The 26,773-nt window shown below is 51.0% G+C and overlaps 2 protein-coding genes across 7 annotated transcripts; one reads left to right on the forward strand and one right to left on the reverse strand.

Moving 5' to 3' along the window:
* The first annotated feature begins 10,146 nt into the window (after nucleotides 1–10,146).
* On the forward strand, nucleotides 10,147–26,442 carry P2RY2 (purinergic receptor P2Y2). 6 transcript variants are annotated; one of them, XM_043906689.1, is made up of 3 exons: nucleotides 10,149–10,390; nucleotides 18,727–19,003; nucleotides 23,680–26,442. In XM_043906689.1, exon 3 carries the CDS (start codon nucleotides 23,684–23,686, stop codon nucleotides 24,815–24,817), a length of 1,134 nt encoding a protein of 377 aa, XP_043762624.1. In that variant the 5' UTR covers nucleotides 10,149–10,390; nucleotides 18,727–19,003; nucleotides 23,680–23,683; the 3' UTR covers nucleotides 24,818–26,442. The 6 variants fall into 6 exon arrangements, with proteins under 6 accessions (XP_043762633.1, XP_043762624.1, XP_043762606.1 ...); XM_043906671.1 differs by having other exon boundaries at nucleotides 18,910–19,003; XM_043906665.1 differs by lacking the exon at nucleotides 10,149–10,390 and adding an exon at nucleotides 10,401–10,618.
* LOC122702438 (formin-like protein 14) lies at nucleotides 10,164–21,179 on the reverse strand. The gene is made up of 3 exons (XM_043916109.1): nucleotides 21,137–21,179; nucleotides 20,268–20,283; nucleotides 10,164–10,893 (listed from the first exon to the last, which is right to left on the reverse strand). Exons 1-3 carry the CDS (start codon nucleotides 21,177–21,179, stop codon nucleotides 10,164–10,166), a joined length of 789 nt encoding a protein of 262 aa, XP_043772044.1.
* Nucleotides 26,443–26,773: the final 331 nt, after the last annotated feature.

Genomic DNA, 26,773 nt, shown 5'->3' on the forward strand with positions numbered 1-26,773 from the left:
AGAGGACACAGGTTTGATCCCTGGTCAGGGAACCAAGATCCCACATTTTGCAGTGTGGCCAAAAAAAAAAGTAGAGACCCTTGCAAATCAGCCAGCACAGTGTCTAGCACATAATCAACAAGTGCTATCTTCCCAACTCAGGGATCGAACTTGAAATTGACTTTAGTAGCCTGGAAAATCCCATGGACGGAGGAGCCTGGTAGGCTGCAGTCCATGGGGTCACTAAGAGTCAGACATGACTGAGCAACTTCACTTTCACTTTTCACTTTCATGCATTAGAGAAGGAAATAGCAACCCACTCCAGTGTTCTTGCCTGAAGAACCCCAGGGACGGGGGAGCCTGGTGGGCGGCTGTCTATGGGGTCGCACAGAGTCGGACACGACTGAAGTGATTTAGCAGCAGCAGCAGCTGGATACATATGAGTTTAAACATATGTGCTCAACAGTCCAAAAGCTTATAAAATTACAAACTGGAGCTCCATTTTCTAAATCATTACAACAGATAAAAACAAGAAAAACCTAGAATGTACAGCAAAGAACAAAAAACAAAGCAGTAAGGAAACACAAATATAAAGAAGTAAAGTGAGACTACATCAGTTTTGAAATAGATATAAATAAATTACTCCATGCTCGGCAAAGATTGTCACAGCCTCAAGTTCAAAAATAAAATTCAGCTAGACTATATTCTGCTTATAAGAAATATTTCAAATACACAGAATGTCCAGGTGTAGTAAAGATGTACATGTGAAAAATAAGATATGAGTATTAAAAGAAAACATGGGGAAATGATCTTGGAGTAGGAAATGTAGTGACCTAAGGACTAAAGAGCAGATAAAACCAAGGAGGGTCTTGGAATGCAGGAACGGAAAAACCAGACCCTTGTCGTCCTTCTCTCCCCATGTTGTAACTATTAATGGATTTCAGGTCCTCCTGAGCAGTATAACTTGTCTCCCCTCCTACCCCACAGGGAGAAGGTACTTGCCTCCCTCTTCCCCCACCCAGCATACGTGCCTCATCCAATCAGCAAAGGACCCCCAATACCCCTATCCCACTCCTTGTACCATGGGTAAAAAAGTGGACTAAGGACCCCTGTTCAAAGGTCAGTTCACCCTTGAGCTGGCCCGCTGTTCTAACAGTGTCTCCCATGCTAATAACCTTTATTTCCCTCTCATTCTGTCTCATGTCTGGAAATTCTTTTCCAACCCATGCTTGGACCATGACAGGAAAGTGTTTTCTAATTAAAACTCAAAAGAAAAAAAAAAAAAGACTCAAAGTCATACGAGAAAAAAATTGATCAATTCAACCACGGGAAAATAAAAACAGAAAATCCTAAGTAAATTCAAAAGACAAATGATAAATTGGAAAAAATTATTTTTAATTCAGATAGCAGAGAGATAGACAATCTTCCTGAAGTACAAAACGCTAATAGGAACTGTGAAATGAAAATATCTCCTGCCATATCAATAAATAAGAAAAGTCACAGTCATCAGCAATTTCTGGCCTCCAAATGTAAATGAGGCCTCCCAGAACTGTGATCCAGCAGATGCTGCCACCCCCCACAGTGATTGCTGAGGAGCTGGGGAAATGCAAGAAGCAGCCAGATGCCACCCCTTAAGGTGAACTAGGAAACAGGATTTGGCCCCAGATAGCTGAATGGTCGTGTACAAATATGAGAGTTGGACCATAAAGAAGGCTGAGTGCCGAAGAATTGATGCTTTTGAACTGTGGTGCTGGAGAAGACTCTTGGGAGTCCCTTGGACTGCAAGGAGATCAAACCAGTCTATCCTAAGGGAGATCAACCTGAACATTCATTGGAAGGACTGATACTGAAGCCACCTGATGCAAAGACCTGATTCATTAGAAAAGATCCTGATGCTGGGAAAGATTGAGGGCAGGAAGAGAAGGAGCAACTAAGGATGAGATAATTGGATGGCATCATCGACTGAATGGACATGAGTTTGAGCCAACCCCGAGAGACAGTGAAGGACAGGGAAGCCTGGTGTGCTGTAGTCCACGGGGTCGCAAAGAGTGAGACGTGACTGAGTGACAACAGCAGAGCTGAGGTGCATATGAAAGAAATGAATTCAGTGAGCCCAGAGGCTTGCATCTTCCCATACACAGAACGCTGAATTCCTTAACTTGATATCTCATATGTTCTGACTGCCCTTTGTTGCAAACTTCTGCATAACCTGACTCCCCCTTCTGCTTCCTTGGAGCAGTTTTCTCAGAACTACTGAGATGCTGTTTCCCGGGCTCAGAGTCCTAAACATTCCCATAAATAAAATAACTCTCTACTTTCACGTTGTGACTATATTTTTCAGTTGACAGTATTAATAAGCCCAACAATCTTAAGAGAAAATTGGCTAAAGGATGTAATAGAAAAAGAAATGCAAATAGATCTTAAATGGCTCTTTTGTTATGAAAAGATGTGCTCAAAATAATAGAAATGCAAATTCGAGCTCCTGGAGATACGATTTTTCACCTATCAGATTGGCAAAACTCAAAGTTTGCTCTCACAGTGTTGGTGAGACCATGAAGGAATAAGGGCTCTCATACACTGCTGATGGGAGGGTAAATCGGGACAATCCCAATGGCAGGCAACCTGGCAGTAGTTATCAAACTTACAAACACACAGCCCCGTTGATTTAGTAATAGTATTTCTGTGAAATTTTCCTACATGGACAAAAAATATGTACACAGTTATTCATTGCAGCACTGCTTGCACCAGCAAAAATTGGAAACAATCCAAATGTCTACCAACAGAGGATTGATAAGTACATTCTGGTACCTTGATATAATGGGCTATTCTGTAGCCCCTAGAAAGAATGAGGAAACTGGCAATGTGCTAATTAAGAAAAATCCCCAAGCTACAACTGAGTGTTGACACGCAAGATTATGTGTATACATGTTTTGTTTGTGTTTTTTTAAAAAAGGAAAATAAGCAGAAATATTTGTATTTGCCGGGAACTCAAGGATACACACAAAAATAATAAAACCACTTTCCGGCTTGGGGTGAAGGGAGGAGTGGGGACCTGGATAGATGAATAATGGAGAATGGAGGGAGATTTTTCTCTGAATATCTTTTTTTCTTGTATTACTAATTGTCTAAACATGTAAATACATTACTCATTCAAAATTTGAAGTAGAAAGTTAAGCAACGAAGAAAATTTACATTAAAAACCACAGACGATGCTATGTTAGGTAAATGCGAAGTAGGGAATAGTAATAGTGATATAAAAACTAATAAAAAGTGAGGCTAAAAGTATTACATGGGCTAAAAGGGGGATACTTTTGTCAACTACCAATTTTCACTTGCCTTGGGCACTTGCCATTTAACTCTACAAGGATTAAATCACTTGCTGCTGCAGCTGCTGATTTTCAACACCCCCCTGAAAGGCATTCAGGGTGATGAGTGGAAATGAGACATTCTGTTCTCTGTGAAAAACTGGCAGGACAGGTCTTCAGATAGTTAGATATCTGAGCCGATTTTATGAGCCCAATTCTCATAGCTCTTCATATTTGTGTGTGCGTACTAAATCGCTTCAGTCGTGTCCGACTGTGCGACCTTATGGACTGTAGCCTGCCAGGCTCCTCTGTCCATGGGATTCTCCAGGTAAGATTACTGGAGTGGGTTGCCATGCCCCAGGAATAGAACCTGCGTCTCCTGTGTCTCCTGCATTGGCAGACAGGTTCTTAACCACTAGCACCACCTTCATATCTAGATAAGCACTTAAATCCTTCATGGTGACACCTGTTCCTTGTGACTAGCATAAAGCTTCACAAGACTAGCATAAAGCTTCTGGAAAAATATGTGCTTGACTGCATGTATTCCCTTTTCACCAAAATCACAGATGTACAGACATTCCCCCCTGCCTCTTTGGAGTTTCTCAGAGCTGTCTGAAGTGCTATCCCCAGGACCGCAGTCCTCACCTTGCCCCAAATAAAACTTAACTCACAACTCTCACATTGTGTATTTTTTAAGTCAACACTTTTTTTCATTAAAAAAATACAATCCAAAATGAGGAAGACTTTTATATACTGAATCGGCATCAAAATAGATGAAGCACAAATAGAAGGAAAGGTTAATATAAATAAAGTATTGGGATATATCATTAGCAGTCTGTAATAAAATCAGAAATGCAAATAGATCTTAAATGGCTCTTTTGTTAGGAAAAGATGGCTTCATACTTAAGTTCATGCTTGCTTAGTTGCTTCTGAGCAAGCAACTGTCTGATTCTTTGCAACGCCATAGGCTATAACCCACTAGGCTCCTGTGTTTGATTCTTTCCCACTGGAGCCACCTGGGAAGCCTGTTACAAACATTACATAGGCTAAAAATAAATACAGATATACATTATTTTAAAATACATGTGTATGTATGTGTATAATACAACTAATAACATCTCAAAACATGGATCCTATGAAAAGTGACATATGGACTTCCCTGGTGGCTCAGTGGTAAAGAATCCATCTGCCAACATAGGAGACACGGCTTCGATCCCTGACCTGGGAAGATCCCAAATACCATGGAGCAACTAAGTCTGTGGGCCACGACTACTGAGCCTGTGCTCTAGGGCCCAGGAACCACAACTACTGAGCCCAAACGCCTTAACTATTGAAGCCCAAGAGGCCTAGAGCCACTGCTCCTCAACAATAGAAGTCACTGCAATGAGAAGCCCTAGCACAGCAACTGGAGAGTAGCCCTCGCTCACTGAAACTAGAGAAAAGTCCCTGTAGCAATGAAGACCCAGAACAGCCAAAAATAAATAACTAAAAGAAACAACTCCTAAGTCTAAATATTCTCCTAAAAAGACTCTTATTGGGTCAAAGAGAAAATAAAAAATTCAATTACCAACTATTTTAAAACAATGATAAAGGCAACTTTACATATCAAAATGTACAATGTACAGCAAAACTGCATTTTCCCAATTCAGTGGGAAAACATAGCTTTATATGTTCCTGTTATTTAAAAAGAATGATAATAAACAAAACAGGCATTCACTTGAGTAAGCTTGTAGAAAACGAACAGAAAAGCTATCCCAAGGTCGTTAAAGGGAAGAAAACAATAAAGATAAAAGCAGAGTTAGTTTGTAAACCATAGTACTGAGAAATACATTCAGGTGCATTTTAAATGAGCAAACAGTCTGTAGTATGTCGTATAAAACCTGTCATGACTTGATGGTTGCAATTTATCTTACGCTTTGATATGGGACGCCACATTCATCTCCTGCCATTCTGAACTATTGGAGAAGGAAATGGCAACCCACTCCAGTGTTCTTGCCTAGAGAATGCCCATGGACAGAGGAGCCTGGTGGGCTCTAATCTATGGGGTCGCAAAGAGTCGGACACAACTGAGCAACCAAGCACATTCTGAACTATGGACCCCTTGCTATCCAAACCAAAAGAGTGGTTCGGATTGATTTATATAAAATGAATAGAAATATTTATATTTATATAAAATGTTTGAGAGAACGCTGGTTCTGAGAGCTCTTATTCATTGCTTACCATTGCTGTCCACCAGTCAAGTCCACCTGCCCTTTAAGGCCCAGCTCAAATGTCTTCCCCTCCAGGCAGGCTTTGAAGATCCAAACTACAGCTCAAGCCAGACTGGGATAAGCTCTGTAAGAGAATGGGTGAATCCAACCTTGGGGGCAGACTGGAGGTTAAATCCAACTATGGGGGGTTGAGGAAAGCTGGCCAGTGAAGGAGAAAGGATTTCAGCCAGCAATGAGCATGGGGATCGAGCTCTGCAGGAAGAAGGAAGAGCACGAGCAAATGCAGGGGTGTGTGAAAGGACTGTGGTTTGGAGAACTGTGGCATGTCCCATATGACTAGGCTGAGGAAGGTTGATAGAGCATGGGGACAGGGGAGTGTGGATTGGTAAACGGGGCAGGTCACGGGGCAGGGCTTATGCTTCCTTCCTCTGTGGGTGATAGACAGTAGCCAAAAGTTTCTGAGCAGGATTGTCAGCTTGGAAATGTTGGATGGTCAGCTACTTAACTAAGCCCTACTCTCAGTGATGCCCCAGGAAGCGAGGTGGTGGGTGGTATGCAGGGCGGGGGGGTGGGGAATTCCTGAAGCTGGCAGGCTGCCCAGGAGAAGCTGGGGAGAGCCAGGGTGGTTAGCTCCGGGGGCCTGGGCCTGGGGCTGGGTAAAGCGTCTGGCTGTGAGTCTGTTTTCTCCTCCTGGACCTGTTTCTTCGTTTCTGCATGCTACCTCCCCCATGCAGGGCCAGGGAGAGGCTGGGAGGCAGCTCCCAGCAGCTCCCCAGTCACCATGAGGCTTTTCTATCCACTCATTGGACCCAGCCCCCGCAGGGGCCTCTGTGGTCAGGTCTTTGTGTCTGCACAGTGGCCCTCTTTGTACTGAGCAGCACCCTCCCTCCCTCTTCCCAACCACCCCTCTCCTGTGTTACAGAAAGCACCCGTTTTGCAGACAGACTGGCCAGGAATCTGATCTTGGCTTCCTGTACTGAATCTGTGTGTGAACCTGACCAAGTCATTTTGCCTGAACCTTAGTTTTTAGCTCATGAAAAGGAGTTGTGTAAGGAATCGAACTCCTGATGAGAATTAGTCTGCTACCTAGTGCTGAGAGGTGAACAACACATGGTGTCCACACAGACCCCTACTCAACCTCATTCTGTTCACTGAACCTCCTACTTATATCTCCCACCTCATCCTCACCACTGCCTGACCAGGTGGCCATCATTCACCTGTTAGACAGATGAAGAAACCAAGGCCCGGGGATAGGGCTGGCTTCATAGGTGTGCGACTCATGCTTTGAAGGTCCCCATACTTGATTTAATGCTCTGCTATACCATCTTGAGAGTCTTACTAGTTTTGGAACAAGGGGCATGCATTTTTCATTTTGCCATGGATCCCTCAAATTATGTAGCCTATCCTGCTGGCAGGGAGGTAGAACAGAGGCTTGCTTTGGCCTGGACCAGGCTTCCTGCCTCCTGGGCTGCCTCCCCTGGGTGCTTGCATCCTGGCACGTCAACAGCCAGAGCTTCCAGGCTGCATTTGACATCGGAGGCCTGGCCCCTGCTGGGGAAATCTGAGGAGCACAGTTCCCGGTTGGTGAGGGAGGCAGGGGATGGTCCAGGCCGATGAAGCAGTCCAGAGAGCAAGCAAGACAAGCCTTCTGGAGCCAGTCCAGCCCTGTGTAACTGGAGTCGCAGTGCGGGTGCCAACACCATGGCTCAGCCATCACTCTGGGAATGCCACACAGCCTTCCTCCCTGCCTTGCAGTTTCAGGGCCAGGGGACCTACTGTAGACTCACTATGTGATTTAGACATTCACTTCTGATTTCTGAACTGCAATTTCTCTTTATGTAAAGTGATAATGATCTACCTCTTAGGTGCTGGTGAAGATTAAATGAGATATTTTCAGACAATGACTAGCACAAGAATGTGATTGATAGAGTTCTTATTCACTTACATAACAAATATTCATGGAGGCTGTCCAGGTGACAGGGACAGTGCTAGGTGCTGGACATTTAACTGTGAACAAGATGAACTCTAGCCCTGCCCTCAAAAAGATCCCCATAAGAGGGGGAGATAGATATCGACAGTAATCAGATTGTGATAAGTGGTGTGACAGAGGGACCTGGTGTGGCACCTGGGCTGGGACTTAAGAGGAGTGATGGTGGGGAGACAGGAGAAAGGGCCAAGGGGAGAAGCATCAAGGGGCATTGCAGGCAGAGGGAGCAGCAAGTGCCAGGCAGGAGACAAGAGATGGCCCAGTGCAGCAGCATGGCTGGAGCAGAGGCAGGAGGTGAGGTAGGGGGAGGAAGGCCCTGGCCTGGCAGGCTGCAGAGCCAGGCTTTATCATGAGGGTGGTGGGGACACCAGAGGGTGTAAGGCAGGCAAGGCTAGGAGGGGTAACAGAGTCACCACCCTAGCCTGTGAAGGAGGGCTTGGAGGTATCACATCCCAGCTGAGCACAAGGCCTGAGCCAGGGCAGGGGCTCCAGCTCCAGCACAGATCCTCAGAGCGGGCTTCCTCAGGGGAGATGAGAGCAGTCAGAGAGGGAAGATGAGAAGGCTTGAGAGAGCCAAATGCCTCCTCAGAGTTGGAGATGCAGGAAGCCTCCTAATGCCTGGGGAGAAGTGCTGTTGGGTTTGCCCTCCCCATCCTAACCTGCTACTGCTAATGGAACCTTGCTCCCCACCTCCTCTCCTGGTTCCCTCTCCTCATGGGGACCAGGACGTGTCTGGGCCTTCTCCATTAGCCTGCCTTGGCTGCGTGGTTACAGAAAGGCTCCCTCCATGCTCTTTCTTCACCCATTCATAATGGGGACTTGGGTAGGGCATGTTATGGAACTCACAGGGCCTCAGTTCCCAGCTGGATCAATGGTTCATCAAACTCTTACAAGGAAATGTAAGTAAATACAAAGATAAAAGCAAAGGAGCTCAGGTTGAAGAGGGATGGCAGCTCCTTAGGCCGCCCTATGTAGAGGAGACTTAGCTGGGGGATTTGGAAGCTGGTGGACTTGATGATCTCCAAAGCCCAGTGAGGAGAGGGTCAGGGGGAGATATTAGGAGACCTTGACTTCCAGCCCCTCAACAGAAGGACATCCTAACCCTTCAAACCTAGGCGACTGGGGATGATGGGCAAAACCCTGAAACAAGAACCTCAGAAGGGCCACTGAGAAAGGAATCATTACTGCCACTTTGCAGAAGAGGAAACAGGCTCAGAGATGCTCCAAAGGAGGTGAGGCAAGAAGGGGACCTGAGCTCCAGGTTGTGGGGTTCGAGGGCAAATCCCTTTCGTCTGTGCCTCAGGCCCAAGTTACCTGTTGTGGTAGCTCAGACATCGCGGGTCTCAGGGATGCAGGTTTTTCTGCTGTAAGTGAGCAAGTTGAACCAGAGCAGAAGCAGAGCCCCGGGCTGGCCACCCTCCAGTAAGGTGGAACCTGAGGCAGAGCCCTGGGTCCTCATACTGATACCAAAGGAATTTTTCTCTGGGCCAAAATAGCATTTACAGTAGGCATCTGATGGGAGATGAGAGAAGAGGGTTGGCTGAGGTCTCCAGTGTCCAGGGGGCTTTCCCCACAATGAGACCCCCAAGGCCTGGACTCCTCAAGGAGGGGCCCCAGGGATTCCTAGCCCCTTAGAAGCTGCATGGATCCACTCGGACAATAGATGGAGGAGGCTGGACAAGGAGCCTTTGTGTCTCCTGGGTGAAGGTCCCTAGGGCACTGCTGAGGCAGCCCAGTCACAGAGAGCTGTGTGTCCACCCTGTTCCTGCTCCTGGCAAGACCGCAGCCAGGCCCAGTCAGCTGATGTGGGGCCTAGCAGGACCCAAGGCCCCAGGGCCCTGGGCAAGCTCCCCAGCCACAGAAACAGACCTTCTGTGCACTTGTCCAGACACTGACTGTCCAGAGCCCCACACAGAACAACACTGACTGGTGGACGGGTGACTGTGATCACCTCTATTTCACAGAAAAGGAAGCCTCGAAAGGGCTGGACTTGGATCAAGGTCTTAGTCTCCCAGAGTCAGTGCTGAAGCTGAGTCAGAACCTGCACTCTCGAAGCCTAGACCAGAATAAGGGGGTGCTGGTCATTTTCACTCATTCATTCAAGCATTCCAATAAGTATTGAGCAACTCCTGGGGCCTCTGGGACCAGGAGAAAGAAGGCAGACAGACTGGTCCTTGGTCTCCTGGAGCTCACAGTTCAGGAAAGGAACAGACTAGGGGCCCTGGCTACAGGAGCCATCCGAATGGGGTTGAGGGCAGAGAAGAGAGTAATGTGGCCGGAGAAGTCTGAAGAGGCAGCTCAAGGGAAGTAGCTCAAGATGACAGACCAAAAAAAGCCTGTTCTTAAGGAATTTCTATTGACTCTTTCTGGCTGAGATTAAGCACAGACAGAGCACAAGAGGCCCCCTTCACTCTCCTTGCCAGAACTGGAGGGTCAGGACCCCGAGCACCCACATTTCCTCCCCACGGGCAATGGGAGGCCAGTGCTCTGAGCAAGGTCCCCCCTGCACCGGTTCTCTGGAAGCCCTCGCGGTGGGCAGTGACAGCAGTCACAGAGGCACTGAACTTTGCAAAACTTTGGCAAAGTTTCTGAAAGCCTTTCATCACTCTAGTGAGGAAGGCCAGGGAGCCTCGGTCCCCAGGCGGTAGGGCAGTCGCCGCCCGTCCCTTCCCGGGCAGCGCCCTATGGCCCTGCAGTGTTCCCTAGCGGGTAGCAGAGTGTCTGTCCCCGGCAGGAGGTGGCGGCGGCAGTGCCTGGGTCTGTCCGGAGTCCGGCCCGCCCCCGGCCTGACCCGGAGGGGTGGGGAGCTGGGCGGGGCGGGCGAGGCTCTCGGGCACGTGTGTCCCCGCGGTGGCGCGAGCACTTGGGAGCCAGGTCGGGGCACAGCGTGAGGACCAGAGCCCTGCGAGGTGAGGGCGGGCCGCCGGCAGGACCCGCAGGCGGAGAGAGGGCGGCGGGCGGGCTGGCCCGGGTGCGCGCGGGGTGGTGACTCGGCCGGCGCCGGGCAGGCAGACCGGCGCGCGAGCGGCTGACCGAGGAGGCACGGTTCCAAACCCCTGTGAGAGCTCCGGCGGGTCCGCGGTCGAGCTCGGGCTCCACCGGAGTTCGATCGAGGGGAATGTGGACTGATACCCCGGGTGAGTGCGCGTATTCGGGAAAGTGTGTGTGTGTCCCTGGGTGGGAGCGTGCGCCCCTGCGGAGTCGGGTGGCTGAACCTGTGGAACTTGTTTGTGTTTGTGCTGCGGAATGGGCGCCCCCGCGGCGGGACCCAAACCAGAGACAGGCCAACCCTGGAGGTCCCGAGCCCCCTCTCTCCAGGGGCACCCTGGGTGGCAGCCTCGCCTGGGCATCGGCAAAGCTGAGGCTGGACGGGGGCGGGGGCGGGGGCGGGGGCGGCGCGCAGAGCAGTGGCCTGGAAGGACAGTTAAGCCTCTGTCTGGGGACTTTTAATCTGGCGGGCTGCTGTAGGAAGGGTCAGCCTGGAGAAAGGCAGTGCCCTCTCTCACCTCCCTAAGGAGGGCTAGCAGTGTCAGGCTTAGGGTCCCCCAGGAGCCAGACCCAAGGGCCAGGCCCTGCTGCAGACCAGAAATGGCAGTCTGGGGTCTCTGGGGCTGATGGCAGCTGTTCCTTCCAGTACGCATCCTCAGTTTCCCTGGGCTCATAGCTGAAGTGCCCACTTTGTTTTGGATCTGGCTGGAATAATGGGAGCTTTTGAGGGCCAGGGTGGGGCCCAGATAAAGTCTCAGCTGTCTGTTGGTGGAAATGGTTGGGAAAGAGCGTCTTTGAGCAGATAGGGCCCCCTACAAGCTCTCTGGAGACCCAGAGACCTTCCCTCCATCATGCCTTGTACACCGTGTGACCCTGAGCAAGGCATGTCCCTTCTCTGAGCCTCATCTGTAAAAGGGGAATAACAGTGATGTGGAGCTTAAGGGCTATCCAGGAGCTGTCGTGTGGGTCATGCTCAACACCAGTGTCCTCTTGGGCAGGCTCACTCTTTGAGGTTAGGAAGATCAGATCCTGGGGGATAACTTCCTGAAACTCAAATCCCAGTCATTTTGCTCCTTGGGCTAAACTTTCAGAGAACTTCCACTGAATCATATCTGAGTCCCTTGGCCTGGGACTCGAGGCCTCTGAGAGCTGGTCCTTGCCACCCTCTCCAGCCACCTCTCCTGCCTGACTTTCCATCCTCATAAATGCATGTAATCTGCTGCAAATACTAGTCACTTTCTTGCCTCTGGACCATTCCATAGTCTATGCTCACTGCCTGAAATGCCCTCCTACTCATCTTCCTCAGTTGGAGAACTACCCAGCTCAGATGCCCCCTCCTCTGGTAAGCCGTCCTTATTTAGCCAGGTTGGATTGGAGCCTCTTCTGGGCCCTTGCAGTCCTAGAGCCCGAGTTCTACCTTGAACTGTTAAGGTCTCTGTCTCCTGCTTCTCATTCCCAAGGTCTCCGAACCCCTGGAGGGCAGGAACTGGATCTCACTCATTTTTGTGTTGCCAGGATCCTGCACAGCACTGGGCTGAACTGGGAGAACAGCAGCAGCCCCTCAGCCCTGTCCCCTGTCCCCAGCTTCCCCAGGGAAAGCTTGTCTACAGTGGAGCTCCACATCATTACAAGGAAGGGGAAACCAGTCAGGCCATCAGCATGGGTGGCACAGATTGTCCTAACAGTGTGTCCTGGGCACTACAGGACTCAGGGTGTGCAAGTTTTGAACTTGGATTGCATCCTGAAGGCAAATAGGGAGCCATGGAAGGTTTGTGAGCAGGGCGTGGTCAGAACAGCATCAATAGACAGTATTTGTTTTTCTCTTTCTGACTTACTTTATTCTGTATGACAGTCTCTAGGTCTATCTGTCTATGCAAGTGGCACTATTTTGTTCCTTTTTTATGGCTGAGTAATATTCTATTGTATATAAATACCATGTCTTCTTCATCCATTCATCTACTGATGGACATTTAGGTTGCTTCCATGTCCTAGCTGCAATTTGTATATAGTGCTGCAATGAGCATTGGGGTGCATGTGTCTTTTTGAACTGATTTTCTTTGAGTATATGCCCAGTAGTGGGAATGCTGGGTCATATGGTAGTTCCATTTTTTGTTTTTTAAAGAACCTCCATACTGTTCTCCATAGTGGCTGTATTAATTTACATTCCCATCAACAGTGCAACAGAATTCCCTTTTCCCCACACCTTCTTCAGTATTTATTGTTTATAGATTTTTTTTAATGATGGTCACTCTGACAGGTGTGAGGTGATACCTTATTGTAGTTTTGATTCACATTTCTCTAATGTCTGTTTAGTTCTTCCACTCATATTTTGATTGGGTTGTTTGGGTTTTTTAATATTGAGCTACATGAGCTGCTTGTATATTTTGGAGATTGATCCTTTGTCAGTTCCTTCATTTGCAAATATTTTCTCCCATTCTGTATATTGTCTTGTTTATGGTTTCCTTTGCTGTGCAAAAGCTTTTAAGTTTAATTAGGTTCCATTTGTTTATTTTTGTTTTCATTTTCATTACTAGGAGGTCGGTCAAAAAAGATCTTGCTGTAATTTATTTCAAAGAGTGTTCTGCATTACATTTAATTCTTTAATCCATTTTGAGTTATTTTGTGTGTGTGTATGGTGTTTGGGAATGTTCTAACTTCATTCTTTTACACGTAGCTGTCCAGATTTCATAGTACCACTTATTGAAGAAACTGTCTTTTCTCCATTGTATATTCTTGCCTCCTTTGTCATGGATTAGGTGACCATAGGTGTGTGGGTTTATCTCTGGGCTTTCTCTCCTGTGTAAAGTGCAATGTTCAGGTGAGACGTGTGATATTCATAGACCTAAATGCATTGTGACAATACTAGAACATGAATGCAATAGTTAGGGATGGTGCTGGTTTTTGGAATTTAAACTATTGACTGCTTTCCTCTCCCTGTGCCCTCTCTGCAGAGACAGCTTACCAGTAACATTTTATAAAAGTCCCTAATTTACCTTCCACCAACCCTGTGAAATATACTGGGTTCCATGATAGTTCGGTTGGTAAAGAATCCGCCTGCAATGAAGGAGACCTTGGTTCAATTTCTGGGTTGGGAAGATCCTCTGGAGAAGAGATAGGCTACCCAATCCTATATTCTTGGGCTTCCCTTGTGGTTTAGCTGGTAAAGAATCTGCCCGCAATGCGGGAGACCTGGGTTTGATCCCTGGGTTGGGAAGATCCCCTAGAGAAGGGAGAGGCTACCCATTCCAGTATTCTGGCCTGGAGAATTCCACGGACTGTATAGTCCATGGGATTGCAAAGAGTTTGGCACGACTGAACGACTTTCATTTTAACCCTGTGAAGGAGAAATTATTACCCCCATTTTGAAGACGAGGAAGTAGAAGCTCAGAGAACACCTTGCCCAAGGTCACAAAGCCAAGGTGACGGCAGGGATTCCCACCCACCTGCCCTAGCTTTTTCCTCCCCATTCAAGACAGAAGCCCCATCTGGGTGAGGCAAGGTCCTCCACTTTTCAGGCTAAGGGAAGTTTGAATTCCTTCCTGAAAATATGTCTTTATTTCTTGCCTGTGGCCTGATTACCCAGCTGCTGCTGAGATAGTATGTTTTCAGGCTGTCCACAGGGCTGGAGAAACCTTGCTGATTTGGGTGACAGGTGGCGGCGCTGCTCCTGGTGAAATCTTTCCTCTTCCCAGACTTCCTTCTGTGAGTCTGTGTGGTGCACCATTTTTAAAGTTTATTTTTGAAATTTTATTTGGCTGCTCCATACCTGAGTTGAGGCATGCAGGATCTTTAGTTTTGTCATGCTGGCTCTAGTTCCCTGTGGATGTGCATGTTTTGTCACTCAGTCACGTCCGACTCTTTGCGACCCCATGAACTGTGACCTGCCAGGCTCCTCTGTCCACGGGATTCTCCAGGCAAGAATACTGGAGTGGATTGCCATTTCCTTCTCCAGGGGATCTTCTCAACCCAGGGATTGAACCCAGGTCTCCTGCATTGTAGGCAGATGCTTTACCATCTGAGCTACTAGGAAAGGCCAAGGATTAGTTCCCTAACCAGGGATCAAACCTGGGCCCACTGCATTGGGAGCACAGGGTCTTAGCCACTGGACGACTAAGGAAATCCCTGGTGCACCTTTTGACCCACATGTTCTTCTTAGGCTACTTTTGTGTTCTCAGGCCTGACCTCTCCCAGCTGTTGGGCCCTGATGCACAGAGGTTGACTATGGGAGCCTTCCTCACCTCTATATTCATCCTAGAGGTCAGTTGTAGGAGTAGGCCAGGCTGGGTCTCCTTTTTTTTTCTGTCCACATCACCCAGCACAGGTTGGACACAGAGAAGGTGCCAGTGAGTGTTGGCGAAGTGAATGACCAGAAGAAAGTAGGTGTATAATAGAAAAAGAAGGTCTTGCTCCATGGAGAGCTATAGTTGGTTCTTGAGCAGAGGGTTCCTGAGAGCTCTTATGTGTCAGTAATTCTCCCTGTTTGATCAGTGAAGAACCGGAGACTCAGAGAGGGGAACTGACTTGACCAAGGCTGCACAGCATGGATGTTCCAAGTTGGAACATGAACCCAGGATTTTTGCTTCTTAAGTGTGGCTGGAAGCCTTCGGGTGTGACGGATCAGGGTGGGGTCCACGGCATGTGGTTCTGAGCTGTTTCAGGTCAGCAGCATACCTCTGTAGCTCTGTACTGGGCTGGATCATGTCAGAGGTGGGCCAGCTGGTTTGGAGTCTTGCCCTGGAGGTCGTCTGAGGGGAACTTAACCCCGCACTGAAAATAATTCGAACACCAGACCTGGATAAGCCCTTCCACTTAAGGAAGTGGTCTCAGTTCCCTGATCTGTAAGGCAGGAGAACCAGCTTGGCTGACCTCTGAGACCCACACACTCAGATATTCTGAGCTCAACGACAGTGGGTGGCCCCCACAGTCAGGATCCTGAGGACTCCCAAGAGGGAGAGAGACTCCATAAGGGGCTCCAGAGACCGAGGGCCTCCAGAGGAGGCTGAGAGGCATCACACCGCAATAGCGCCTGCTGGTGACATCTGAGGTTACCCCTCAGATATTTCTCCAGACCAGCCCCAGTGTTTGTGATGCAGAAAGCATACCAGGCAAAGCTGGGTGCCTACGGGCCTTCAGCCCCAGGGAGGACATTTGGGAGAGGGTAGAGGATGACTCCAAAGCTCCTCCGTGTCCTCCAACCCAGCCTTGCCCTCCCTATGCGCTCCCTCTGCCCCAAGCCATAGGGATAACTGACAGTTTCCCAAAACCCTATGTGATCCCCCGCCCCAGTTTTTGCTCTCTTTGCTCCTCTTCTCTCTCCACCCACCTAATTTCTGACCTATCTTCCAAAACAGGTGCCCTCTCCTCCAGGAAGCCTTCCCTGACCACACCCCCTTTCCATTAGGGGCCCTCATGTCTCCTTCAGCCCTGATCACTCTAAGTTGTCATTGACTATTTCTGGATCTTCCCCTGTCCTTTCTCCTCCACCCTCAACCTTGACTGTGAGCTCAAGATCATGGAAGGGTCTGACCCACCTCAGAGTCCCCAAGAGCCCCACACAGACAGAGGTGCAGATATGGCAGCCTCTGTAAAGGGTGAGTGAGTGAAGGGGTGTGGTGTGGTCTAAATCTTGCTGGGGGTGCCTAGGTTGCTCTCCCTTCTGAGGATGGCCTTCAGCGTGAGAACCTTGATCTGTGGTCAGTCTGGCTGTCACCTTGCTCCTCTGCCCATAATACCATGCGTTTCCTGCCCCTATTATCTTCTTGGAATACCCACATCCTGCCCACCTTCTTCACCTGCTAAAATCATAACTCTTTTAATTATTTCACAAAGTCTAAATCATCTCCTTTAGTTATCTTGACAGACTTACAAGGCAGGTACTGTTCTTAGATTGCAAAGAAATTGAGAGTTAGATTGTGGAGCTGAGGCTTGTCCGGGTCTCATGGCTGGGAATGGAAGAACTGGGATCTCCCCGCTGCCTAGTGCCCTCCACTGCCCCTCAGCAGTTCTGGGTCCAGGGCCTCTGTTTCCCTTCACAGCACCTCACCTCCTGCAAAGGCAGGAGTTTCCAGCATGATGACAGGTCACTTTCCCCTGCTGGACTGGACAGGGCCAGCCAGGTGGGTGGCAAGCAGGCAATACATTCCAGAGCCACCCGAGTGAGAAGCTGGAATGCTGTCCAGCCACCCTGAAAAATCTGTAACCAGTTTGGGAACTGCCCCAGCCACTCTTCCTGGCTTTGGGCTCACTAGCCTGGGGCCACAGAGAGAAAGACAGGGTGAGGGGGAGAGGAAGAGCCAGGTTGGGTGAGGGGTAGAGGCAGGTAGAGGCAGAGCCAGGTCCAGGGGGCAGGTAGTGAGTCTGCATGCCAGGCTTGCTCTGCCCCTGACTTATAGATGACCTTGGGTGAGATCTTGGGCTAACCTTTTGGGCCTTGTTGGTTTGTCTTTTTGTTGTTTGTTTGCTTTTAACTGTAAAATGAGTACAGTAACGTCATGGCTGCTTCACAGTGGGGAACTACCAGGAAGAGTAGATCTTGGGCCTTGCCAGTAAGACGTGTTCCCTCTGGTGGAGAACTAATCAGAACTAATTCCCTCACACTAAAAACTGTGGGAGCTTCCTGGAAGAGAGGATCTAGGAGGTAGTGGTCATTTTACCCCCAAACTGGGTTTGACTCTTGGTGGGTGTCAAGTCAAAAGACACAACCGAGCGAAAGAGCAGGAGCGGGGGACTTCCCTGGTGGTCCAGTAGTTAAGAATCTGCCTCCCGATGCAGGGGACACAAGTTCGATCCCTGGTTCTGAAAGATTCCATGTGCTTTGGGGTAACTAAATTTGTGTGCCACAACTACTGAGCCTGTGTGCTGCAACTACCGAAGAGCCCATGTTCCGCAACCAAAGAAGTCACGGCAATGAGAAGCCTGCTCAGTGCAATAAAGAGTGGCCCCCACTCGCTGCAACTAGAGAAAGCCTGCATACAGCAATGAAGACCCAACACAACCAAAAATAAATAAATAACCAACAAGGCCAGAATGATCCCATGGGAATTCAATTGCCGACTTGAGGCTTGTCTGAGTCCCACAGCTGGGAACTAGGAGCTAGTCCCATAGCAGAACTAGGATCTCCCACCTCTCCAGAGAAAGCAAGATGTTCTACCTTAGTCTTTTCAGTGAAGGCATCTCCTTAGGAGAAGACTGGGTGAGACCCTAGGTGGAGCAGGTGAGAAGGTGAAGAACTCTTTCACCTTATCACTAGACTCCCGACTACCAGCCCGCTGGCCCGTTTCAGCCTGAGACTCCTGGGCAAGGTGCCCTGGGAAAATCGTGGTCCGAGGCCTTTCCTGGTGTCCCCTCCCCCTGCCCTGTTTCTGTGGTTTCCCCATCTCCTCCTCTCTCCACTTTCCCCACACTTGCATGGGCTTCCGGCTTGGGGGCCTGGCTTCAGCTGTCTCAGACCCTGCTCCCCCATTGCAGGGAAGTGAACCCAGGATAAAAAGGAAAGGAATGTTCTCTTTCTCTGAGATGGGTCTGAGGTTCTGGTGGACACTGGGACCTGCCCACACAGAGGCATTTCTCCACCAGTCACCATCCCCTCACCGAAGCACTGTGCCTGCCCTGTGGGAGGGGCAAGACATACAACCAGGGCCAGAATCTTGACCTGGGTGCTGGTTTTGGCTCCGTCTCTGGCTGATTGTGAGCCCTTGGGCCCTAGTTTCCTCCTCTGTCAAATGAGAGTTTGGCAGAGGTGATTTCTAAAGGCTGTTCCAGGCTCTGGCTGTCAAACACTGTGTGTGAGAGAGAGACATTGTGTGTGTGTGTACATCTGAATATGAGTGTCTGCATCTCTGTGTATCTAGGTGTGTCCGTGCCTGTGTGTGCCCATGTGTTTACACCACACCTATGGAGGAATGATTAGCGGTGGGAAAAGGGAGGAAGGGTATTCCATATAGAGACTCAGCTTGAGGTAAACTGTGCTGGCCACAGTACCATTGAGTGCATACTGGGAAGCAAGGGTATTGAGTGTTTCCTGTTGTGGGGCTGAAGCACAGACAGGGACTGAGGGAGGGGCCACTGGAAGCTCAGCTCAGCTCCGTAGGATATGGGGGAGACCCTCCCTGGCAGAGCCATCCTCCAGTGAAAGGGGGTGCCTGGGAACACCTGTACAACATGTGAGCTAAAAGGGAACAGTTAAGGGGCAAGAGTGGGCAGAGGGCACTCCTGCCTACCGGAACAAGCACTCCTGGTCACTTTCTGCCTCTTTCAGATCAGGGCTGGCACAGAGGAGGCAGCCCAGGGGAAGGCTCATCCTAGCTGACTTCCTGTGACCCAGAGCCCCAGCTGTCTCCACCTCCCTGTCTCTGGAGCCCACAGCATTGCCTGCCCTGAGAAATGCTGGAAGCTGGGCGAGGCCCCAGGCTGGAGGACCTGTTTTTCCTGTTTCCCACAGAGCTCCCTGCAGCTCGGTCCAGGCCTGTGCATTCATGAGTGAGGAACCTGAGCTGGAGCTGAGCATCCTGACAGCGAGAGCAGGGGCTGGTCAGGTATGGGCGTGAGAGGGTGGGGTCCGCTGGCTGGGAAGTTGGGAGGTTGGGGCAGGCAGGCTCATGCATGTGTATACACTGACCTGGGGGTAAATCAAGGGGATCCATGCTCTGCTACCTCATCCCAAGCTGTGATGAATTCAGGCTTCAGAGCCAGACAGCCCTGGGTATCAAATCCAGTTTTTCCAATACCTGGCAGTGTGACCTTAAACAAGTAGCCTAACTCCTATGGCAGTATCTGCTGAGGAATGTGGTGAGGAATGAAATGAGGATGCTGCAGGGGAAGCTGCTCAACCCAGACTTGGTCCCTACAAAGCGAAGCGGGTGGCAGTCCAGAATCAGGAGCTCCTAATCCCATGACCTGAGCCAGAGAGGTGTCAGATAGAGGAACATGGATCAGACAGCTGACCCATCTTCAGAATGCCTGGGTCCAGTTTCCTTCCCTCTGGCACTTCCCTGATCTGTCCAGAGAAGGGCAGGGCTCTTGAAAAAGAGCCAGTCCAGCGGTCTGCCTGGGGCAGGAGCAGGCCTCAGGTGGACTGGGCCCCTGGAGAGCTGATGTGACCACTGGCCACCTAGGGTCAGCAGCTGGAAATCCTTCAGTGTCATTGTCCACTGAAAGGAGACCAGTATCATAAAGCTTAGCCTCCTCTGGGCTCCCATGACCTCTTGTGCTCGCTTCACTCACTCATTCATTCATTCTCTCATTCATGTCATGCCTGCTTTGGATGAGGCCTCTAGCTGGAAGACAGGGCCAGAGAAAAGAATCAGATAGGAGTTCCTGTGTTGGGATAGAGGGTGGAGGGACAAATCCCCTGCAGGATGTAAGGAATGCCCTGAGGGGTTCGTGATGCAGGGAAAGAGTCTTGGAAATAAGATGAGATTTGAGAAGAGTCTTGAGGGGTGGGTGGAGTGTGGTGTGAGTGGGTCAGGAAAAGCTTTCCAGGTGGAAAGACAGTGTCACACAGAGGCAGGGAAGTCTGTCAGGGCACTCACATGGCTCCCAGCGCCCACCACACTCAGAGCTCTTGAGGTCAGGGCCAGCCAGAACTGGGCACAGAGGGGTAGCTGATCTGTCCAGAGAAGGGCAGGGCTCTTGAAAAAGAGTTAGGTGGGAGCTGGTTCCAGGCAGCTGGGAGTGAGGCCCTAAGGGCATCAGGGGTCAGGAGAGGCAGTAGAAAGGGCCGAGGGAGAGGACTGGGGACTTGGCTGGCTCTGTAAGCAGGAGCGGGTCAGAGAGGGTGGGGAGGGAAGTTGTACTCACAAGCTGGTGGGCTGGCCTGTAGAGAGAGAGGGCAGGCGGGGTCAGTCTGGACAGGGGCTGCGGTGATAGAATCCCTAGCTGCCCTGGGAGGGTGGAGACCAGGATGTCTTAAAACAGGTGGAAAGGGCAGCTCCCTTGGTTCATGAGCCCCTTAGGGAAGTTTCCACCCCTGCCGTCGGTGTCAGAGACTCCACCATGAGTAATTAGTAAGGAGCTCTGTGACCAGCCATGAGATGTTGACATGAAAGGAAGATGAAGGCCCTGACCCTCACTCTGAGGAGAGACCTGCCAGGCCTCAGCATGGGGGCAGAGCAGAGCAGCAGTGTGGAGGTGTGGCTGGGGTGGGGGGTGCCCTGAGCATGCCCAGTGGTCACAGCAGCTCATGAGGGAAGTGTTCGCACCACAGTGCTACCAGGCCAGGGGATTCAGCACCTGAGAGGTCTGACCCTCAGGAGGACAGGAAATTTCTGATGTCACCTAGGGCTCTGTGGCAGAGCTGGACACCCCAAACCAGTGTCCCCAGCGGGAGTGTGGCCCCTCCATAGATCCTCAGTCTTGCACTTGGGCCTCCATACTCCTTCTGCAGCTCCTGTGAGCCAGCAACCCCTACCCACCTCTCAGTACTTCAGATCTGGTGATCCCAGCCTTCACCCTTCTCCACAGCCCATGACACCCCTTTGGGGCACACCAAACTTACTGTGTCTGACACGGAGTTCCCTCTCCTCCCAACCCCTGAGCCTGAGGCGTCCTGGCCCCTCCTCCATCCAGACTCCCTCCCAGACAGCTCTCAGACCTCTCCCCTCATGAGGTCCCCAGGCCTGGCCCCAGCGTGGGCACTTGGTGTCACTCCCTTGGCCCACCACACTCACCTGCTCCACAACCTCCAGGACCTTCTGTCGCTCCTCCGCTCATGGCCCAAGAGGGCTTCCCAAAGAGGTCAGGAAAAGGCCACGGCTGAGCTGAGTCTCAAAGCTTGTAACACACAGTGTGCCCACTGTGTGCCAAGCGCGGCTCCAGAGGCTTTACACAAATTGCTCCCCTAACCCTCATAGCAGGCCTGTGACATAGCTTCTGTTGATCACCTCATTTCACAGGTGAGGGGACAAAGGCAGCCCTGGGTCCAGAGGCCAGCTTCTTCCTAATCACTGGATTAGGATAAAGAGTTGTCATTTCAATAGATGGAGACGAGGGGCATGCAGGGATTCAAGGCTGAAGGAGTAACATGAAGCATAGCCGAGAGGGGAAACGTGCTGGCTGCATTCAGGAAACGGCAGGTCACGGGGGATGTGGATGGTGACAGAAGCTGGGTTTTACAATCCGCTGGTACCAGCCTGAGGAGCTGGGTTTTCTCCTGAGATCAGACAGGAGCCACAACGGGTTTCCAGCAGGGGAATGACTTTCTCTTTTCCAAAGATCCCTCTGGATGGAGGGGATTGAGGCTGGAGACAGGGAGACTGATACAGGGGCTCCAGCAGCAACGGTGGAGGTAACATTGGGCTGCAAGGAGCTGGGTGGGATGCAGGAAATGCTTTAATGCTGGTTGCTGAGTCAAGAGGGATCCTAGCAGTTTGGCCCTGCCAGTGGCCCCTGATCCCATATGTACCTTCTCATCCTGTATCTCCCCTGGCTCCTTGGGGAGGAATCTGTGTCCGTGGGAGCAAGGTCATGAGGGCAGGCTCCCTATCTCCTAGTTGCATCTTTGCTGACAGTAGGCTGGGAAGATAGAGGAGGGAGAGTTAGGAAGGAAGGAAGGGAGAAGAAGGAAGCTGAGGAGGCAGTTGTCCCTCAGCCACCCTGATCTCAACTTCATGGGCCCTGAGCTGCTTCTGGGAGACCTGGCTGGGCAGGAATCTCAGCGTCTAAGGGAATGGATGTCATTGGCCCTGCAGAATCTGAGTCCCAGCCTCTCAGGATCCTGGGGTTCCAAAATAGGAGGGATTATACAATCCCAGATTCTCAGGGTGAGGAGAACTCACACGTCATCTGCCTTCTCTGTCCTCCAGACACACCCACACACAGGGCACAAGCCCTTCTGCACTCACAGGGAGCCACTTGCCCAGCCCCATAATCGGGGAGTCCACTAGCTGAAGGCTGTGACCTGGGCAAGTTACCTTGAATGATCTGTGACCCAACTTCTATCAGAAACCTGGGCATGATAACCTGGCTCCCAGAACCGTGATATAAGGATAGAATGAAGCAATATTGATAAAGCACACATAGCAGTAGTGGGGTTTCAATAATGTCAGCTCCCCCTGCCTCTTCACACTCGTAGAAACATACTCTTTGTGTTCCAAGCCTGCCCACCTGGGACTGCTGCTATGACTTCCAGCCTGCCTTCTGAGACCTTTGGGCACATCTTTGCCCCCCAGACTGGGATAGTCTGAGAGAGCTCTTCTTGGTCACATTGGAGGGATGGGGGGAGGAGTAAGGTGGCATCCTGATCTCCAGGTGCTCTCTGTCTGGGCGGTCAGGCACCACAGCTGCATTATATGCTCACTGGGAACAAGGTAGGAGAAGGTCAAGGTGGTGGCGATGTGTGGAGAGAAGCAGGGCAGGTCTGGAGGAAGCTAAGTTTGCCCCACAGAAGTTCCCCATTCCCCCCGTTCCCATCTCCACCCCAGACTTGCCTGCAATCTTCAGGAAGGTCACTGCCCCATCTGGTGGCCTCAGAGGCCAGGGAACAGGACTGCTGTTTACGGATGCAGAAAGTACCAGAATATAGGAGTCCCTAAAAAATATTTGCTGAGAGGTGACTGAATAACTAAAGAGGGAAACCCTTACAAAGCTCCTTCAAATGCCAAAATACTAGGCACAGGGCCGGAGCCTCCCAGAGAGTGGAAAGATAAGCCAAACGAAAGAACTTCCTAATGCCTAATGCAGAAAAGTATGAGCTGCCCTAGTCAGAATCCTAGATCTGGAACTCTATTCCTGAGGTTCTCAAACACCAAAAAAAAAAAAAAATTTTTTAAGGCAACATGGTAAGTATTTTAGGCTTTGAGGAATATATGGTTTTTGCCACAACTATTAAGTGCTGTGTAAACAGATGGTCATGGCTATATTCCAATAATGCTTTATTTACAAAAACAGACTGATGGGCTGGATTTGTCCCTCAGTTTGCCTACCCCTGTTTTAAATTGTTAGAATTATATGATCTTGACATTCATGGATCTCATTTGTTCTTAAGGTCCCAGGGTTCCAAGGTTCTGGGCCCTCTGTGTCCAGAGAGAGAGGCAGATCAGATGCAATAAAAGCCTTGAATGTGGTTGGGCAGTTCCTGACAGAGGTGTCTGTGGGCACTTGGGGTCCCTCATGGCCTGGGTCAGACGGGTGTATCAGGTCTCCCAGCTGGGTCCCCCGGCCATCCATGACCCTGATGGTTGTTCTCTCCACCCCCATCCCTGCTTCCCTTCAGGGCCATGGCCACAGGCCTGGACACCTGGAATGGCACTACCAATGGCACCTGGGATGGGGATGAGCTGGACTACAAGTGCCGCTTCAACGAGAGCTTCAAGTACGTGCTGCTGCCCGTGTCCTATGGTGTGGTGTGCGTGCTCGGGCTGTGTCTCAACGCCGCGGCGCTCTACATCTTCCTGTGCCGCCTCAAGACCTGGAACGCCTCCACCACGTACATGTTCCACCTGGCCGTGTCGGATGCGCTGTACGCCGCCTCCCTGCCCCTGCTGGTCTACTACTACGCCCAGGGCGACAACTGGCCCTTCAGCACCGTGCTCTGCAAGCTGGTGCGCTTCCTCTTTTACACCAACCTTTACTGCAGTATCCTGTTCCTCACGTGCATCAGTGTGCACCGGTGCCTGGGCGTCCTGCGGCCGCTGCACTCGCTGCGCTGGGGCCGGGCCCGCTACGCCCGCCGGGTGGCGTTCGCCGTGTGGGTGCTGGTGCTGTCCTGCCAGGCCCCTGTGCTATACTTCGTCACCACCAGCACCCGTGGCAGCCGCATCACCTGCCATGACACCTCGGCACCCGAGCTCTTCGGCCACTTCGTGGCCTACAGCTCCGTCATGCTGAGCCTGCTCTTCGCGGTGCCCTTCGCCGTCATCCTGGTCTGTTACGTACTCATGGCTCGGCGGCTGCTAAAGCCGGCCTACGGGACCACCGGCGGCCTGCCGCGGGCCAAGCGCAAGTCGGTGCGCACCATCGCCATTGTGCTGACTGTCTTCGTCCTCTGCTTCCTGCCTTTCCACGTCACCCGCACCCTCTACTACTCCTTCCGCTCGCTGGACCTCAGCTGCCACACCCTCGACGCCATCAACTTGGCTTACAAGGTCACCCGGCCGCTGGCCAGCGCCAACAGTTGCCTTGACCCTGTGCTTTACTTCCTGGCTGGGCAGAGGCTCGTGCGCTTTGCCCGGGATGCCAAGCCACCCACAGACCCCACCCCTCCCACCCAGGCTCGCCACCGGCTGGGCCTGCACAGGTCCTACGGAACTGACGCTGTCAGGACAGAAGACTCGGCCAGCCGTGAGAACTCCAGGGGGACAGAGTCCTCGCTGGCTGGTAGTGGCGCTGACACTAAGGACATCTGGCTGTAGGCGCTGCACCCCTGTTCAAGTTTACATGAGATGGGGCTGTAGACTTGTTCAAAGGGGACAGTCTCCCCAGATATGGACCATCAGCGACTCAGGCAGGATGGTCAAGGGAGCTGTGACCCCAGCGCTCTGTCATTTGAGTGGGACTAGGTCTGTTCTCTGTGGTCCAGAGAGCGTGGCAGTCCCCACGCCCTTAGTCACCGTTTGTATGTGCAGGGTGGGGAGTAAGATCTTAAGAAAAGAGTTTAGGGACAATGCCAGCCCTGGCCTGACTCCCACATAAATACCTGGCTGTGCCTGCCAGGGTCCCCAGGCTGGGCTCCAGCCCAATCAAGTCAAATAGAGAAATGGGCCCAGAGAGGAAAGCGACTTCCCGAGGTCACACAGCCAAGCCTGGGCCTGAGCTGCCTGGGAGGGGCGGGGTCGCAAGTTGACCAGGGGACCCTGGTAAGGGGTAAGGGCTGAGCCAGAGGTTCCCACAATGAGTCGGAGTGGTCTGAGTGCCATGGTGGGCTTGGCTCTGAGGAGTACCCTCAGTCCAAGGGATGCATGTCTGGAAACTGATGTCATAAACCCATCATAAACTGTTTATGATGACATAAACTGATGTCATCTGGAGGCTGGGACTGATACTAAAGGTGTTGCTACTGCTGAGCCAGGCCTCGTTGTATCGTTGGAGGATGGGGTTACAGCCTGGGAAGCTCTCCCCATGCACACTGGTGTCCTTTCTCCAACCTGCTCTCTTCTGCTGCCTGGCTTCCCACCAGCTGCCTCAGTGGTGGTCTCATATGAGGAATAGCCTCTCCATACACCCAAGACATCCTCCACTCTAAAGTTAACTGACTTCTCTGCCTGATTTTGCTGGCTGCAGAGGGTCCCCGTCCTTAGGGTCCCCCCAGTGTAGGATTTAATGGCAATAACCATTAAGTGTTGATAAATGTTAAACCATTTAGCTGACTGTCCGGAGATGGTGGGGGGAATCCCTGATTTGTAAACACTGCCAATAGCTGTGGTACAAATAATCCTACCAGGGCCAGGTTCAGACTGCCAGTGGGATGTCAGCCTCCTTGCAAAATGCCTGAAAATTTAGCATTTGGCTCTTGTGAGCAGGTACAAGTTTCTCTAGCACACCACTGGATAACATGAATGGTTGGGGCTGTGGACTGTGCATCGGGGAAAGCCTCTTGGAGTGGCAGGACTTCCAAGAAGAACACTTCATCAGAGAAGAACATGAAAGTGCAGGTGCCAGCTAGCTCTAGCCTTTGGGCAGGAATAGGGCAAAACTGACCTCACTTTTAACTTCGAGAATAAGGATTCTCTCTCTCTCCCTTTGGGAAAGCCCTTCCCTGATGGGCCCACTCTGCCTGCTTTCCCCACTCCACCTCCACCTACCTCCAATGACTTCTCCACCCTTCCCACTCTGCCTTGTCAAAACGGCACCCTCAGGGTTGCCCTATTTAGAGTCTAGCTCCAGGGCTCCCCCGTGTGACAGGGATCTGTCATGAGCCATGACCCAGACCATTACTCTGCATTGTGTAATGTGGGTGACTTGCCCAAAGTAGTGTGGAATGCTCACCTCCCGCATTCTAGGTTCTATCCTTCTGTTAATATAGCCAGGATCCCTATGATTATCTTTGTGATGATCTCTTAGAGTCTGTCCTTGAACCTTTCTTGAAGGCCTGAGCCTATCTCTTTCCTACCAGCTGCTGCTCAGGCTGAACCCCATCTCAGTTTATAAGGAGTCTCTACCCAGGTGAGATGCTCTACTGACCAGGAGTGTTGATGCTGAGCTCTGACTCCCTCAGCCCTGCTCAGACCCAGAGGCAGGGAGTTACATGTCATGACTTTGGGGGCCCTTGAATGCATCTGCAGTTGGGGATGGGACTGTGTCCCATGGGCCCAAGTTCCCTTGGTCCCCACTCCTTTCATGTCCTGCTCACTTACCCCTCCAGCAGCTGT

The sequence above is a fragment of the Cervus elaphus genome, chromosome 1 (assembly GCF_910594005.1).
Source record: "Cervus elaphus chromosome 1, mCerEla1.1, whole genome shotgun sequence".
NCBI classification, from domain to species: Eukaryota; Metazoa; Chordata; class Mammalia; order Artiodactyla; family Cervidae; genus Cervus; species Cervus elaphus.